This window comes from Hemibagrus wyckioides, linkage group LG11 (assembly GCF_019097595.1).
Source record: "Hemibagrus wyckioides isolate EC202008001 linkage group LG11, SWU_Hwy_1.0, whole genome shotgun sequence".
Classification (NCBI taxonomy): Eukaryota; Metazoa; Chordata; class Actinopteri; order Siluriformes; family Bagridae; genus Hemibagrus; species Hemibagrus wyckioides.
The window spans coordinates 14,368,127-14,387,035 of record NC_080720.1 but is presented as its reverse complement, the minus strand read 5'-3'; the positions used below and the strand labels follow the sequence as shown (position 1 = coordinate 14,387,035).

Here is an 18,909-nt window from a genome sequence, read left to right as displayed (position 1 = left end):
CGGTGCTGGGGCTTGAACCCCTGATCTTCCGGTCAACGACCCAGAGCCTTAACCACTTGAGCCACCACTGCCACTGCTGCCATGAGTGTTAAGCAATCACTTCATTAAAAGCTATTATATGTGTCAGTCAACAGCATTTAAAATCACTGCTCACTCAAAACAGCTAATGATCATCATCAATGGAATTTTGAATGTATAGAGTTGTGAATTAACATTAGCATTTGTGTTATGTCCGATATATGTACATACAGTATGGGCTCTCGCCCACCTTCCCCTTTGGATGAGCCTCCACTGGTGATGACTATCATATTTCATTGGAAAGAGCCTCACAAGCCCATGGGACTGGGTGGCAGTGTCTCAGCAGTACTGCATGATACTTATCTGCTGCACAGACTGTGAGCAAAAGATACCATCAGTAAACAGAGCAGAGGATAATGTTTCATAACAGCTGTGCTGTGTGGGTGCATCAGGAGCTATAATACTAGAAATTTAGATAAACACACATATTCTAACCTTTTTCAAAAGGTTCAATATTAGTGTCAACTCTAAATTGAGTTTATTTTCACCTCCTGTCTGTAGATTTTTTTCTCTATGTGGTATTACTAATGCTACAGATTACTATGCAATGTACTTACTATGTTTACTATGTAATCATTATTAAGCATCTCTGTTTTCCTCCTGTCCTGCACTGTCCTCAGTTCCAGGTTGTGTAGTTTATTTTCATGGTTCTCCTCACTTCCTGTTTGCTGGAAAGCCATGTTGTTATGGTTGCCTCTCGATAAGATTAGGCCTGCTGCTAATTGTTACTGCATCCGTCACATGTGCATGAATACGGATGTTATTACACCAGCGTGTCTGTTGGGAATAGATTTTCTGTAAAGCCGCTGTCCGACGATCTCTGTTATTAAAAGCACTATGTAAATAAAATTGAGTACAATAGTTGAAGACAGTAGATTAAAATCATCTCTAAAGACAAATACAGAAGGTGAATATGTTGCAAGTAACTGTGTTGCATTCATTTATGTTAGAAGTGCTGTGTAGAATTTCTTATCTTAATCATAAACATTCCCCTAGTACCTAGTAGAGTATCTGCTTATTTATCTGCAGATGCCCTCTTGAAAAAGCACACCCTTACAGATCCACTTCTTATGTGACATTGATTTGGGCAAGTCTTCAGGCTGGCATCGCCTCTGGCATGCTGACTTGTGTTGCAGTTTGTGTGTTTGGCCTTCAGTGGGTGTGTTCAGCGGCCTGCGCAGCAGGGAGTGGGAGAGATGGCTGTTTGATTATCCTGATCTGCTGTTTGATTCAATCCTCCAGGGTCTCTGTGGGCCTCCTTCTTTCTTCTTAATGCTCTAAACAAGTCCCCGGCTTCAATCTGATGCATGTTGGATTAGAATTACTGGCAGTTAATCAAAGTGAACGTGTGTGTGGGTGTACGCATGTGGTCAACCGAGCTGCGTGAATGAAGCACTGCTGTGTGAGACGCGGATATACGCAGCCTTGTGTTATTTCCTGCTTCATATGCATGCATTCTGAAATTCGTTTTATTGGCCTTTTACTGGCCTAATGTACAAAGGAAAACATCAAGCTTTAGCAAATGAAGCTGTGATGCAAAGAGAAAAGGTTGGGACATGCTCCACTAGTCAGAAGCGTTAGCATTGCTTTGTGCACCAGATGGGGACTCTCTGAGGAGGTGTGGGGAAATATTTAGCAAGGATCAATAAAGCCAGTTGTTGTGCAGCAGCTCTCCCCCTCACTTCCCAATTCCTGGTTGGATTGATGTGTGCCAGACACTCCTCAAAGCCCTGTGGAGTGCTTAAAGCTTAGCCCAACTTTGATATTCTCTCTGTCTGGTCGTTACAGCTAGTCCCAAATGAGCCTTTCTATAGCTAATGTTCCTGAAAAGTGACGTGACCAATTTCTGCAGCCCAGCCTTCTGTTTCTTTGAAAGCGTTTATGATTAGATAAGGTTTCTCATGGGCTTTTGCTTGCTAACAATGCTATTTACAAAAAGCACAGCTGACAGATACTAGTAGTTCACTCATTTTATTTAAAGTAATAAAACACACTGGGGATTGTTGTTATCGAAAATAAACAATGACAGGGTGTTGTGATGTGTCTCAATTCAAAGCAGCCCTAGGTTGATTATTTTCAGTATTATTTTCAGCAGTATTTTGTTCCTCTTATACTTTAGCAGTTGCTATTGTTAACCATTGTTTGGTTATTTAAGAATGTTACATAGTTTTTATTCATTCATAGTTACATTTAATGTTAAACACGTTAGGTTATCAATTACAGTGGAACCTCGGCATGCGAATTTTCTGGAGGCGAGTTCTTAAGGCAAAAGTTTGTAATTGCTAAACGAATTTTGCCATAAGAAATAATGTAAATGCAGGCAATCTGTTCCAGCCACCCAAAAATATTACCAATATTAACAATACGAAGCGTATAGAAACTCTATGGCTGCTTACAAAGAACTGACCCAAGCCAAGCATTCCATGTCAAGGGTCCTTACAGGAAGTTGTGGCCACCAAGCTTGGGGGTAAACCACCCATGCCACCAATCTGTCAACAAAAATACACCTGAAAAATCACATAGGGTTGACTTTTTCGAAACCTATTTCGCTGACTAAAAAAAAAAAATTGTAAAATTAGTAAACTTTGTTGGTATGCCAAAAATGCTTCTTATGCAGATGCAAATTTCTTGCAAAATTTCAATTCTTAAGGTGAAAATTCGTAACGGAGGGCATTCGTATGCCAAGGTTCCACTTTATTATAGCAAATGTTGCCACAAAGTCCTTAATTCCAAAAACTTTCCTGTAGCAAAAATACTTAAATGTACAGCGTTACTACAAACCTAATTTCCAGAAAAGATTTTTTTAAAATTATTCTTAGATTATGTTCAGCACCTTTTTAAATGCTGCTGAATTCACCATTACTACACAATCGATTGTGTACTCTAAAGAGATGATTAACATAAACATTGACAGTCAGTACTAAAGTAAGCAGCTTATTCATCGTTATAGAAAATTAATCAACCGCTTCTGACCTATCAGAATCAAGAAACCACTCAGTAAGACTATAAATATCGACACAGTGTGATTTAATAATGCATGAAAGCTCTGTTCTGATCTCTAAGGTCATGGGTCAGTCTCTATTCATCTTTTTGTACTGCCATTCACTTTACAAACACATACACACAAAGCACATGCAGTCTGTCACAGCGAGTAGTGTCTTCTTAAATCCTTTTGAATCTTGTGTGTATCTGTGTTTTCTGCACTCTAGTAATCAGAGTTCCTCTTTCACTTTATCTACAGGATTGAAAAAACGTACCAGGAAGGCCTTTGGGATACGGAAAAAAGAGAAGGACACTGATTCCACGTAAGTTGAATTTTTTTGATCCAGTATATGAAACAGTCTTTATAAGTTTATATATTGCAGAATATATGAAGTGTAAGCAGGACTTAAATCTCTCACATGGTTCATATTTGTCCCTGTAAACTGCAGTTCTGTCCATACAGCTGTTTAGTCAGTACCTAAGCAGATTCTTTGCTAGATCACTGAATGTGTCATGACTCTAAGCTGCTTAAGCTGAGTCTCTCTGCAAAGTTGATGATGGAAAGCATGCTTGAGTGTTTTAGGAAGCATTAACTCAACAAAGTGAAGCTATTTCTCAGTCCATTATGGACCAGCAGCTCTAGCTACAAACTCCATTTTGTGGCTCTTTGGGTATGTAAGTGTGATTGTGTTACAATCTAGGGAACAGGAATTTGAGTGTAAAGCTGAGTTCGGAGAGCAGGACACATGTGTCTGTTTTTCTTTCTTTCTCTCACAGAGGTTCACCAGACAGAGAAGGCGGAGTAAGTACTTGGCTTTTGATTGAATATTGTATATTACCATTTTCTCAGTAGTTAAAAAAATAATCTTGCCTTGGTGCATCTCAGGAGACTTATAACAGGCAAGGAGCATTTTATTCTCACTGATGTAAATGCATTAGACATGCTGTTATTCACATTTTTTGCATTTTGCCATACACAATTATAAAGAGTTAGTTACATTTATCTCATTTGTACAACTGAACAGTCGAGAGTTAAAGGCTTTGCTCAAGGGCCCAACAGTGGCAGTTTGGTGATCGTGGGATTCAAACCCACAATCTTCTGATCAGAAGTCCAAAATGCAAATAAGAAGGTTAACTCAGCATTTAGGAATGTACAGTGACAAAATTCAGATTATGAAGGTTACTGCATGACTATTACACACATTTTATTCAGTAATATATTTAATGTATATAATACATTTTAATGTATAGCAGATTGCATTTATTATTCTATTTTTGTATTTAATTTAATTTTTATTTTATTTCATTTAGGATTCTGTTTCCTCAGGGTTTACAGTGACCCAGTATTAACTCTTTCAAGTATGAAAAGCCCTAATATGTATTAAACATTTACAAATACAAGTCACTGTAGGGCAGGTGTGCTGATTTGTTGAATCTATGGAACATGGGGTAAATTTAATAATAAATAAATAGTTTTTATAATCTAACAACAGGCTTTGAACATCTCTTACGCCATATTCTTTGCCATGCAGGTCACTATCAAGCCATTGCTGATTCTGTTTAATGCTGAGCAGAGCTCTCCCTTCTCCCTTAAAAATTCAGTAAAGGGACATTTCATTGATCACGATGAACCCTTTGGTCTTGGTTAAACCTCACAGTATAAATAGTCATTGTCTCAGGAAGTCTCTCTCTATTCTTTTGCCTTCCTGTCCTTTCCACAGCTTCTTTTGGCAATTCGAATACTCTCTCTCTCTCTCTCTCTCTCTCTCTCTTTCCATGCTCAGTAATAAAATATTCATAGACATGTCTTAGGTCAATTTTTTTTACCAGACTGAGACAGCAAAAACACTAAAATGTATAGGGTGGTGTTACCTTAGAACCAGGTTTGTAAAGCACTGATCTTTGTGTATGTAATGTTCACTGGATAAAATTATGGCATGTAACAGATTTCTGATCTGATTCACTCATAGCCACAGAAGAAGAGCAATGGAGCTCCTAACGGATTCTACGGCGAGATCGACTGGGACAGATATGTAAGCAACTGGTTTTTTAATCGACTAATTTAAAAGCAGGTTGATATACAGGGTAGACTGATATACAATTGAAATTTTTAATATACAGTTCCATGCTAAGGTTTGCATATCTTTGGGACAAAATTAAGTGAAGAAGACAGAAATTCAATTTATTCCCACAGAAACTTCATTAAAAAAAATTTATTTTGCGAATTATGCTGAAATATTAAAACTTAAAAAATCTAAACGATATAAGTTTAAAAAAAACCTGTATTTAATTTTCTTTGAGTGAGATATTTTAGTAGCGTATATATAACACATTGTATTATTTCTTTTTAAAAAAGTGTTTTCTGTAGATTTTTCCTAAAGATTATGTTCAGATATTAGATATAGTTTTTCTTTCTGCTTCAGCAACAATATTTTCACATTTCTGCTCCACACTTTTTAATTTGAACCTGGTTAGAATGAAATAAAATAGTTAAAAGTTAATAAAATTATTTACATGACAGCTTAAGTGTTGGGGTATAAATAAAACCAGAAGCGGGTACTTATTTTAGCATTTTCAACGAATAAGTTCTTCAAAGCATGTAACTTCAAAACCCCAGCTACAGCAATTATCTTCATATAGCCTACTGGGCACTTGTTAAGCCTCTTAGGAAAATGTTAAGTTTATTGTACTTGAAATCACACAGGAACAGAAAAAGTTATTAACATTACACATAACATTATGTGTACTATTTTTAATCCCTGGTCTTGCTGCAGGCTTACATTCTATTTTTAACACCATGGAATACTATTACTTGTACATAAATTGTACAAAAGAAGTTATTATTAAACTATATATCTATATCTGGCACTGGTGAAATCACTTTAGCTGACTCTTACTACTCTGTGTTGTAGAACTCTCCCATGGTGGATGAAGAAGGTTATAGCATCAGGCCAGATGAAGATGGTGATATCCTGACCTGCACATATGCCATATGAAGAACCAATCCAGAATATCTTCTGGATTAGTTGTCTGTGTCTGGTATACATCAGTGATAAATATATTATAAAGTCTTTTAAAGCTTTTTTGTTCTTTTTGACCAATGATAACTTCCATGCTCGAATGCAAGCGCTTTTCTTAACAGCTAACTACCAACCCCTAAAGACAAGTCACACTTCTTCTCATCCAGTGAGTCGGAGGAAGAGGAGGACCATCGCAAAAAATTTAAGATCAAGATCAAACCCCTGCTTGCTGACAATGCTGAGTTTGTGGCTCCTTCAGTAGATGAATTAAAAGCCTCCATAGGCAACATAGCTCTGTCTCCTTCTCCTCTGGTGAGTCCTGCCTACATTACCTAAACTTTGTTGTCTGTTTATGGTGCTTCTTTCCGTTTTCCATGCTTGCTTTGTTTTTTTGATATTTTAATTTCTGTTAATGCTTTTTAGTTAGAGTAGTGAACGAGAAAAATCCATTTATGTGGTATTCATACCACATTACTTTTTTATTGTACTGGCAGTACTGACTGCATTTACCGAGGCACATGTTGACAAAACTACAATCTGGTGCATCTGTTTTGCCGACTGCTGGTATAGAGTAGAACCTGCAGCGTTTACTGCAGGAGACGTGTTTTTGGAAGGTCAGGTGCTGTCAGTGAGCTTGTTTTGTAGCTCTTTAACAAATGATGATGATCATCATATTATTACTGCTTACTCAAGTTACATGCTCATTCACTGAATTAGGTATGAAGGTATTATTAGAGCAAATCAACTTTTGGATCAAAACACGTGACAGTGAAATTTGACCTTATTCTCTTTATTATTCTCTCCATCAGAAATACAACACAATAGTTACACCATCTCAAAATCTTCATTGAAGGAACACAAATATGATTTTACCACTCACAATTTTTCATTTTCAACCTACCATTAATACTTATGTGCATAATTTAAATATTCATGATCATCATCTATTCTGGTAGTCATCATTTCTTAGTTGTACAAGTTCCTCTGCCACAGGTGCTCAGTCATTATACTCCAGTACTACCTCTATACTCCGTGTAATTGTCTGTAGTTGTTTTAACTTGAGTATTAATTTCTGATTACATCTGTTTCCCGAATATTAATGTGAACACACGTCTGTGTTCCAGTTCATCCCAAAGCTTGTCAGTGGGGTTGTGGTTAGGGCTCTGTGCATGCCACTTGAGATCTTTCATGCCAACCTTGATAAAACATCTTTTTTTCTGGAACACGTTCAGTTCCTTCAGTTCCACTGAATGTAGATCCATATGTGATGGTCAGGTGTCCATAGTATAGGTAACATCTGTAAAGTATTATAAGTTTATTAAGGATACATCAAAATTTGTCTGAACTCATGCTTAAAACAGCCCTTTTGGAAAACGTCAGTGATGTGAGCCCGTGTCACAGTTTCTACAAGAGATATTACCCAAGGATATGTAAAAGGACTACGTCAAAAATGTTGATTTTTTTTTACTGTTGGCCGCATTTTTACTCAGTCTCCTCCTTTTATGTCTCATTCATTCCATGGAACTAGGGTTTATTCCTTTTTGACAAGCGTGCAAGCAATTCACTAACATTATAAACATATTCAGTCAAACCGAAAGATCTTCACGATTTGATAGTTAGTCTGGAGATAATTATTGGAGTGCTTAATCCTGGAAGGATACTTGTAATTCTGCCTTGATATTTGGCTAAAAAATGACCCTTTAGTGGGCAGTTTCCTTCTGATTGTGACACATCTTCAGATATTCACAAAATGATGCCTACCTACTGTAGGAATCTGTTTAGAACAAACTGCATGCTTCCTTTTATATTTTAGAGATATCAAGCTATATAGCAGTTGCAGAACATAATAAAGCAAACTTTTATGAACTTTTTTCTAAAATGTGAAGAAGTCAAATGAGTCTTTTCACTGTATGAATGTCCCTGATGGTGTACTCGAGGTGAGATGTGTGTTCAGTGACCTAATGCAACGGGTTTAGTGCCCACCAAGTCTCAGGTGTGCTTGAGGACTGAGCGTTCACCCTCAATAATTCAGCTCGGAAACTCGGCACAGTGACGCTGCATGACACAACACTGTAAGAACAGAAGCACAACTGCAGTGTGTGTCATATGAAAGCCACGTCACTGAATTATTCACACACATGCACTGAAGCAAGAATCACAGCGAGGCAAGAAAGGCCTGTATGGAAATTTCACTAAGCCTGTTTTCTTACTGTCAGGTTCAGCATTGTATGTTCTGTACAGCATCCACAACAGAAAGCCACATTCCATGACACTTAATACTTCCTTACTTTTCTTATATGAACAGATATACAGTATTGTATAAATCACACTGCTAGTGAAAAGATATGCTTTAAATCTTCTTTTCCACAGCATTTGGCTTAAGCCAGCATTCAGTCCAATTCAATTTTATTAGTATAGTGCTTTTAACAACGGACATTGTCACAAAGCAGCTTTACTCAAAAATATAAATTTAGGTTATAAATTTTACACATATCCCTAACAAAACAGAGGCAATGGTGGCAAGGAAATACTCCCTGAGATGATATGAGGAAGAAACCTTAAGAGGAACTAGACTCAAAAGGGAACCCATTTTCATCTGGGTGACACCGGAGAGTAGCATTATAAATAATTTCCCTTCTATAACTGTACTATATGGTCAAATTGCAAAACGAATAAATACATTCTACCTTTAACATACATGAACTTTATCTTGTTGAATGGAGACTTAAAACTGTTCATGGCTATTTCCATCGAAAGTCAGCTTCATAATTTCTAGGTGGTACCATCCAAAGTAAACCCATGTATCTCCAGGTTGTCCATGTAGAGTCATCCTCAGCAGCAGCGAGCAGCCTCCAAGTGATGAGAACTCCAAGCAGAAGTAGGGCATCAAGATAGATCAGGCAGGTACAGAGAACAGAAAGGGCATGGCACTGGTGTCTCAGGAGGAGCATGGAGAGAGAGAGAGAGAGAGAGAGAGAGACTATGCATTTTGTGGTAAATTATATAGTTATTATGTAGTAGTAATTATATAGTTTATATACATGATCAATTAGATATGCAAATTGAAAATGGGGGGGTTCTTATAATAAAAACTTACAAGCTATTCAGAAGTCCCACTCACCCAGAAGGCTTTATATATTGTTTATACATACAACTGAATACCGAAATTCTTCATATTATTTATATTATCTCATCAGTAACTCTTGCTTAGGATAGCACAAAATGCTTATGCTCATCAAACCTACTCACTGTACTTCAGCTCATGGTTTTATTTGTAATTAGTGGTGGATTATATATCTGTAGAGGGGATATTGACACTGATGTAAATTGACCAACTAGTGCAGTTTTTCTTATACTATCAGTTCTGTGGTGCTGCATCACCAGTCCAGGGTCCTGGGTTCCCAAAGCCATGCCTGTAAATGGATTGGCTATGCTAAATTGCTCCAAGGTGTGAATGAATGTGTCAGTGTGTGTGCATGGTGCCCTGCAACAGACCAGTCTTCCATCTAGTGTGCATTCCTGTGATAACCTACAGATCCACTGTGACCCTGAGCAGAGTTTAGTGAAGAAGAAATAAATACTTTATTTTTTTTATGTATACTTATGTTTACTCTAATTTAAAGCCAATTTACTCAAAGTTGTGATATAAAATTTTCAATTCATTGCCCACCTCTACTTGTAACCATAGTGATGGATTGAGCATGAAATCTGAACGAAGGTTAACGGGCCCGATAAGCTAAACAAGAGAAACCCAGCTCTCATTGCACTTGAAAACATAGTGATAATATGTGTAGGCTGTTGTATTATCTTGGGAGCGAGCTGAGTCGAGCAGAAACGAAACAAAAAAGCACAGGCTTTCCTAAATATAGCTTATAGAGGAACCATGTGCCAAGTTGCAGGTGCTGTTTGGGCTTTATTGATAAGACCTGCACTGTGGTTAGGGCTGTTGCATAAGGTAAGTCAATTCTCATGTAGGATCCCTTTTTTTAACTGGTTGTTGGATTTATGATGAATTCTTAGTCTCTGTTTTGTCACATTCATTCATTTCTTTCCATCTATGAATAAGACTTACAATCTGGCATGCTATTAATACATTCATGTTTTTTCTAATTTGCAAGAGTTATGTTAAAAGTATATTTCGTGCCATTTCATTCAGCAGTACTCCCAGCCCTATTAAACCACACCTACACTAAAATAGTACCTCTGTTTCTTTTCCTTCCTTCTCCCTCTCTCTAATGCTGGCCTCCTCAGAGGAGTAGTCCGGTAAGCTCTTTCCCCATCTGTCTCTTCAGGAGTGCTGTGTTCTCGTTCTTATTACAGAGGATTCATGGGCAGTGCTTTGCATGGATCTGTTTGGTGCTTGGAATTATTATAAAGTCAGCCATATGTTTGGCTGAATTCACAGACTTATTGTAGAGCCAGTGTTTTATTTAGGTCTTGTAAAATTGATGATTATTTGGCAGTCATATTTTGTAGTCTGTATGTCTTTTTCATAGACTTTTCAATGTATTTTAGAATAAATTGGGCATTATAAGATCATGCAAATGAATAACAGAATAGTTATATATATTACATATATAACCAGTTCATAAAGCAACATGACACATACTGTGCATAAGTCTACAGCGCTACATGACAAGTACATATTCATAGCATTACATGATGCCTATATATGCCATATTCATAGATCTTCATGACATAAGCTACGTTCATAGAGTTACTTTATAACTACATAAGCCATGGTTTCAGAGCATGACATGCAGAAGCCATAGAAGTACAGGACACTTACATAAGCCATCATTGTAAGCAACATGACACCTACATAAATCGTTTGTATAAAGCAGCATAATGCCTACATGCCTACATAAGCTGTGTTTATAGAGATACATGATAAATACATAAGCCATGTTTATAGTCAAAAATGATGCATATAAACGCCATGCTCATAGTGGTAAATGGGCTACATTAACACTGTTCATAGCACAACCTGAACCTACATAAACCATGTTAATAGAGGTACACAACACCTACATAAAACCTTCATAGCAACTGGCATAATCCCACAAGTGTTGACAGCTGATGCCTGTAGGATTTTCTGTCATAAAGACCATTTTCTGGCTTGTATTGTCTAGTTGACATAACACCTGAACTTACACAAGGTATTGTTGTGACACATTCTGGACTGACTCACATTTAAACCTCATGCCAGCTAATTGTGTAGTGCTGCAGTGACCGTGCCTGCAAAGATTTATATATCTATATATACAGTAGTTTACTCAATATGATTAAATCACTGACTTAAGCCATGACTCTATTCTATCGAACTCTGGTATGGCCCCAAAGGAAAGTGTAGAGTATTCTTTGAAAACAAGGTAAAAAAGTCAGTTGTCACAACATTTAGATGTAAATCAACCCAGAAGATGTCATAACAGAAACATATATCAACAAAAATGTGTCATTTGACTCTGATGACCTTACTGTACAGCAAAATCCACAAAAAATGTTGCAGTAATAATCCTTTATAAATGTTTATGTAGGTTTATGTCAGATGGACAGAAAGGGTTTGTGTAGATTTTAATAAGTAGCCCTTACTTTAAACAGTTGTTTTACTAGCCTTTTACATCTAGAACTCTGAACGACTTGTATTATTTATAGTACACCACATACTGTACCATGAATGTGCACTATTGTGTAAAAGTACACTAGTGTGTAGTATGTAGTCTGTTATACATTACAGGTATACCATGATAGAGTGCATTTACGCTTCTAGAAAGCAGCAGCAAGTTTGAAAGAAATATTTATATACCCATCTGTGGTCTTGTTAGTCTTCAGTCTTTGGTTTCAACTTTAAACTCTAACTGGTTGTTTTGTGTAGACAACATCCTCAATCTAATGAAAATGGATTACAAATTTACTTGGGAAATAGTATAGTAGTATAGTATAGTAATAGTATAGTCACATACATGAGGAAATTCTTCACCTGTGATCAGACTGTTCCTTTTTGGTTTGTATGGCCTGGTCTGACACTGAATCATGTTGGTTGTATTGCTAATCACTGTGTTGCTAACATCTAGTGTGCTAATAGCAGGATTACCCCAAGAATTAAAGCTCACAGTGTTAGCCAGTAATGACCTTGGTTGTTAAGTAACTTCCTTGAGTAGCGTTGAGGCCAAACACATTCTTTCGCATGGAAATTGATAGATAATGGGGGGAAATATGGTAAGGTGTGAAAAGAATAAGAGCAGCTGTTTTAACCGGATTTGAGAGTGAATAGAGAATTAGTTGTTGATTAATGCACTGTGTTCTAGATATCTTACATAAACATTATTTCTGTTATTTTCCATACAGCATTGTTCATATTACACAGTAGCAACCTCCTACCTGTCTTTTCACAATGTACACTCTGTGTTTGAAAATGAATTTTATTTGTACTTCTTATTTCACCTTACTGGGGGTGGTTTGTATAAGCTGCTTTCTTTGTAAGCTGTCCCATGGAGCACAGTGGAAAATAGCAGCTGTAATAAATATTCTGGATTATCTGTTTAAAAAAAAAAAAAAAAGTTTGTTCAGGCAAAAATGTGAACAGAAGGCAGCAGGATATGAAACCTGTTAGCATGGACATGGTAAGTGTCCTGCTGGCTAAAAAAATACTCTTTGCCATGTTATCATTTTTGGCTTAATTATTACTTGTTCTGCTAACAATAAAGAATGTATTCTTTATCTTTATGCACTGTTTCATTTTAGTTTTCCTGAACTTTTTACAACAGCTTGAATGTGGTTTTGGGAGGTGTTTTGGGTTTGAATGCTTCACTTTCTATTCTCTACATAGAGTTTATTTTAAGAGTGTGTATTACTGATTTGTCACTCTCTGACCAGGTGTCTCTTCTCTCTTCCTTTTTGCTGGTCACAGAGACGTAGCCCGGTAAGTGTTTATTATTGCTTTTTATGCTTTCAAATGCTTTCTGTTGTCCTTTAGCTGGAACAGGCCTGGTATTGCGAAGGCTAAGAGGACTGTGAGTGTTTAAATAATTTATATTATAGTGCCATGTATATGTAATAACTGTGTTACATCAAGGTCATTTATATTGATGTGCTATGTGCTGAGCACTTTGCCTGCACCATATTGTCTAGAACACCAAAGTGAGCACAAATCTGCTTACACTGCAATGCATTTTATGAAAGCATAAGCTGCAAAGAAGTACTACATGACAAAAATGATGATGATGATGCTAATTATGTTGTTGATAATGATTTATAGTAGTAGTAGTAGTAGTAGTAGTAGTAGAGATCTCACCACTAATACCCTGAAAATATGATTAAAAGTTGTTTTTTTCTTGTCATAAAAGATTAACTAATTACAATTCAGTGAAAGACTTTTATTATCATCACAATTATCCTGTGCTAGAATTTACATTAACACCTAGGCAGGGCTCCACTTGTCATTCATATAAAATGGTGAGGAAATTTCGTGCAATAAGTGTTAACACCTGATAATAGCTATTTTATTATTATTATTATTATTATTATTATTATTATTATTATTACAGTAGTAATAGAGTTTGTATTATTACAAAATTACAAATGACAAAAAAATAATAAAGATAATTAGCATAATGTTGTTAAACTGTTCTGTCCTTCTGCGTGTGAGATTTTTAAAGATAGACAGAAAATAAGCTCTTTTGATAAATTAGCAATCAATTAATGTATTAGTTTGTTGTTTGAGTCATTCAGTATATTGTGTTTCTTTTTCGTTCCAGGGTCTGGCAAAAAGAGATGTGCCTAGTGAGTACATTTTGAAAAATATGAAAATATGACAGTTGTAACCATTGCAGTGTAACTTCTAAATTGAGCACAGTAAGTAATTTAACTATGTGGTTGAAAAAAAATTTTTTAGACAGATGTTGTTTTGTTCTTAGGTGAAGAAATCGAAATTGCACGACCAAGGCGTTCAGTTCCCATTATTACTGCGGCCTCAGTCCCCTCACCTGCACCTGCACCTGCACCTGTACCAGTACCAGTATCGGTACCAGAAACTCCAAGGTAAACACACACACATACCCACACACCCTGTCACACAAATAGTTGCTGCTTAGAATAGATCAGAGCTTCAAGGTTTCTCTGCTTTGCTTTTTGCCTTCTTTTTTTCAGCAGTAAGAAATCTCCAGTGCCAGAGGATGCAATAGCCTTATTTGGCCCTCCACTGGAGACAGCATTTGAAGAGCAGAAGACTGAAGGTACAAAGAGTAGCTGTTAGTGACTGCAAAGTTTGCTAATCATTACTGATTATTGGATATTTCAGCTTAGTGTTGCTGTAATGCAAAACAGATACACCATCATTCAATTACTGTCCTCTTCCTGTTACACCCTTCCATTTATATATATATTTGTGATGTTGGGAATTTTAAAGAATATAACATGGGATTATTCGGTATTCTAAAATGTTCCAGATCCGTTTGATACAGTCTCACATTTAGACCACTAATTGTGTATTTTCACTAAACACACTGATTTTGTCTATAGATGCTACTATTTGAGAAATATTCTATTGTATTCTGAAAATATAAGGAAAATGATTTGACTGGTTTACATCTAGGACAGGGGTGTCAAACTCATTTGACGTCATTTAAGGGCTATGTTCAAGTGGGTCAGACCAAAACATCTTTGTAACACAGAGTAACAACAACAGTTCTTTTAAATGCATTTTTAATCAGCCTTTAAGAATTAATCAACATTTATCTGAGTCAATATAGTGTGTGTGTGTGTATGTATGTGTGTGTATATATATATATATATATATATATATATATACTCTAATAATTACACATATACCTGCCATTTTATGCAGTTATCCAATCAGCCAATTATGTGGCATCAGCACAATGCATAAAATCAACAAGAGCTTCAGTTAATGCTCACATCAATCATTAGGATGTGAACAAGTGTGATCTTTTTGACTTTAACTGTTACATGGTTTTTGGTAGGCCTACCAGATGTGGTTTAAGTATTTCAGAAACTGATAACCTCCAGGATTTTCACACACAACAGTCTCTAGAGTTTAAACAGAAGGGTGAACATTGAGTGAGCAATAGTAAGCTCACACAATAGTAATAGTAATAAGAGCGGTCAGAGGAAAATGACCAGGTTCTACTCCCACAAAGGATATATAAACTCTTATAATTACTCTAAAACTGTGGTGAGCCAAAAAAGCATCTGAGCAAGCAGAAAACATTAAACTCTGAGATGGATGGTTTTCAAGGGCAGAAGACACATCACACTCTCTTTTTAAATCTTTCAATTAGTCAGTACGATCATTTTAGTTCATATCGCAGATTCAAAATTTATTCAGTAGGTTGGAATGAAAATGTCATTGGTCCTTTCCTGACCCACAGGCCATGTAGTTTGACACCACTGGGCTAGGACTAGAATATGTCTTCATCTCTAAGCTCCATGATGGGTAACATTGCTCTCCATTGGCTGTGTGTTGTGCCATCTTCCATATATTAGTGATGATAGAGGAACCTGAGGTTTGGGGTGCTCCTTTACATGAGCCAAACCCAGACTCTTCTCTAGGAAGACCTTTTCCTCCGGGACGTAAGTTTCTGATAATGACAATGTGGCACGGATTGTCTCTCGTCGGGATCATGAACTCTTTCCTTCCATATTTTCCAAATTGTTGTATGAGTGAATAATCATCTGGGAATGTGGTTTTCATTAACTTTCGCTTTTTTGCAAGCTCCAGTAACCCACTAATTTCACAAATCCTTAGTGAGGACAACTAATCAAACTCAAATCCCTAAAGGCATCCAGTTTAGCCCGTGGCAGTCTCTTCTGATGACAGTTTACTTGATGTGGCCTCAGTTAACTACTATGTAACACTATTTTATATAGCCTTGGTCAAATAAATCCTTGATATGGGTAGGTGTTTGTTAAATGTCTGGATAAAATGATATAAGGAACTTTTATAAAGCCTGTATATTTGTGTTTTTTGTGTTTAGTATTTTTGATAAAAGTAAATGTTGATTCTACATTATTTCTCACTTTATTGGTCACATGAGATGGGTCGCGGACACCTACTCTCACTCTGTATAGTATTATTAGGCCACAGGGAGTGAATTGTTGTCATGTTCTGTGAGTTACTCATCCCATGTCCCAGCTCCCCATTTACTCCTTGCATTCAGTTATTAAGATATTGCATATGCATGGTGCTTTGGGCATGGAATGGTCCTGTTTTTTTGAGCTTGTAGAGTGCAGGCATATAATGTCTGGCCACTAGGGGGCATTTGAAAAAGCTTGCTCAGCCACCCTGATGTCATTGCAGCACTCCCTCCTCTTCCACCCAAGAATGTGCCGACTTCCCCCCCTCCGAGCAACACTACAAGCCCAGATTCCTCCGGTAAGACCGGTGCTTCTTCCTCGTCTGGATGTTCCTCCATTCCATTTGTATGTCTTGTATGTTACGATGATATGAGTATCTGTATGAGTATCAGTTCTTTATGGAATATGCCATTTGACAATCTCTGAGCACTCATATCTGATATTTCATATTCATATCTCATAGCGTTTTCTACCTTTAATGCTTTCTTCAGTTGACAATTCAATCTTGACATGATGCAGATATGAAAGGAGAAGACACTTCAGCAAACCCACCCAAACCCTCCATAGCAGATCTGGACAACATTTTTGGCCCAGCAGACTCCTCTACACCTGGAGACAGTGCTGCAGACAAGTGGGTCTGCTTCAACGATGAGTCATCGCAAAGACCACCGATACCAGAAGAGCCAGCTCCTCCTTTACCAAAATCACCACCTCCTCCTGAAGAACGTGCCCCTCCTCTTCCACCACCTGAACCACCAAGAAACACCACGCCTTCTCCTCCAGCCCCCATTCTGTCACCCAAAGATCCTTCTCCCCCAAAACAAGTACCCCTTCCTCCAGATGAGGTAGTCCGGCCTCCCCCAGATGAACCTCTCCAGCCCAATTCTGAATCAACTCAGACTATTACTGATACAGAGACGAAGTCTGGCTCAGCCAAGTCTCCACCTAGTGCTCTGGAGATAAATGCACGTACAATCCCCCCACCCCTGGCCCTTAATCAGGAAGATAAGAACAACCCTGAGGAGGGCAATCCGAAAGAGGATCCAAATGCTTCACCCAAAGAGATTGATCAGGGCACTAGATCAACACCACCGCCACCTCCACCGCCCACATACAGGGCAGTGGTGTCATCTCCTGGGCCTACACCTGCAGTCACGAGTGGAGGAAGTGGCAGTGGTGAGTCATAGCTGTGCTTCATCAAAAAAACGAACACTTAACAATTAGTTACTACATACACTTCGTTTTAAACTCCCAGAGGAAGTCATTAGTCATTGGCACATTTGAATATAGAATGACTCAGTATTTCAGTTTTGATTATTTAAACACTACAAAGTTATTAAAAAATTAGTGTTAATTCTGAACTATAGTGTCTTATGAGTCACATCCAGATTTAGTGCTGAGGTTCAAACTGTTTAATATGGCCTAAATCACTATAGTGTTTTAAAATTCATTTGCACTATTCCTAAAAATAGATTTTTCTGTGTTCTTTGCCACGTGAAAAGTTAAAAGAGATTCTTAAGTCAGTGAGAAGCCTGGGTTAAACTGATTTTCCAAATTAATATCTACTTAAGAAAACATGACAAGGTTTTTGCTGTTGTAAGCAAGTTATAACTGACCATGTAGTGTGATGTCATTTTTTTTTTTATTATCTAAAGACACATCATTATTTTGCGAAACACGTTTGCTTTTTAGATTCGAATTACCCACTAAGATTGTAGCATCAGTAAGGAGACATTATCCTGAAGTTTTTCTCTTGTATAACTTTCTCTTGAAGTTAATAAAGCAGAAAAATGCAGCTTGTTATCAAGAAACCTCAAGGCACAAATTCCTTCAAGCTTAGAATTTCCTGTCAGAAAACCCAAAGGAATAGCTTTAGTGCTGACTAGTACAGCCCTGAAGAGACTCTTTCCAAAAATGTTAAATAAAAGTTACCACATATAATTTTTATAATGACAGTTACAAAATACAAATACATTGGTCTTTGTTCAATGACAGTGTTGTTTTTTAATCAATGTAGGTATTATTAGTTATAGATTGAACTATACAAGTTCCTGTGATATGGCTGTTCCCAAAGAAACCATTAGAAGAGCACATTTTTTGTAAACATGAGATTTACAAGCATAAGCTCTGTCCAGTTAGGGTCAAGAATTCAACAGCACTGTTGTACAACAGTTATTAATGGCACGCTCTAGCTAACATGTTAGAATTTTAAATGTGAAGATAAACATGGAATAGCTAAACAGGATGAGTGTGATAGCACTGACCTAGCACACTGGAGTTGTGGCAGTGAGTCCTCACTTAAATGATAGGCTCTAAATAATTTCTCACCAAACCAATATTATACAGCCATGAGCTATATTCAAAATGTAGTCTGTTTCACGCTGATGAGGGTTAAAGATAATGATGTTTATGTTACGTATATGGCTGATCAGAAATTAGTTATAACTATTTGCAAATGTTTGTAAAATCATGTCCCGTAGCTAAATGTTGTTTTAATGAAATGCCCTTGATATGCAGGCTCATCGTCCCCTGCACGCCCTGCTACGCCATTGGCTGCCAGCAGCCCCCCTCCTCCCCCTCCTCCTCCACGGCCTCCCTCCCGTCCCAAGCTGGCTTCTGGGAAAGGCAGCATAGGTGAAGCGGTATGTGATAGCCCAAATCTTCTATACACAGCCCTATCTTCTGATACACAGCAGCACAGTTAGTGGAGGCACAGGTCATCAGTGTGTTTTAA

General features: G+C 37.3%; 1 protein-coding gene across 16 annotated transcripts in view; it reads left to right on the top strand.

The window, feature by feature from the left end:
• Window positions 1–18,909, top strand: part of sgip1a (SH3GL interacting endocytic adaptor 1a) — a 71,294-nt gene that overhangs the window by 39,956 nt on the left and 12,429 nt on the right. For 12 of the 16 annotated variants that reach the window (XM_058403097.1, XM_058403098.1, XM_058403096.1 and 9 more), the window contains 14 exons: window positions 3,320–3,383; window positions 3,838–3,862; window positions 5,031–5,093; window positions 5,973–6,027; window positions 6,211–6,392; window positions 10,332–10,343; window positions 12,991–13,002; window positions 13,838–13,862; window positions 13,997–14,120; window positions 14,229–14,314; window positions 15,585–15,671; window positions 16,399–16,473; window positions 16,695–17,351; window positions 18,693–18,817. In XM_058403097.1, the coding sequence (XP_058259080.1) occupies window positions 3,320–3,383; window positions 3,838–3,862; window positions 5,031–5,093; window positions 5,973–6,027; window positions 6,211–6,392; window positions 10,332–10,343; window positions 12,991–13,002; window positions 13,838–13,862; window positions 13,997–14,120; window positions 14,229–14,314; window positions 15,585–15,671; window positions 16,399–16,473; window positions 16,695–17,351; window positions 18,693–18,817 (1,592 nt within the window). The remainder of the gene's footprint in view (window positions 1–3,319; window positions 3,384–3,837; window positions 3,863–5,030; window positions 5,094–5,972; window positions 6,028–6,210; window positions 6,393–10,331; window positions 10,344–12,990; window positions 13,003–13,837; window positions 13,863–13,996; window positions 14,121–14,228; window positions 14,315–15,584; window positions 15,672–16,398; window positions 16,474–16,694; window positions 17,352–18,692; window positions 18,818–18,909) is intronic. The other 4 variants (XM_058403099.1, XM_058403100.1, XM_058403109.1 and 1 more) reach the window with 4 other exon arrangements.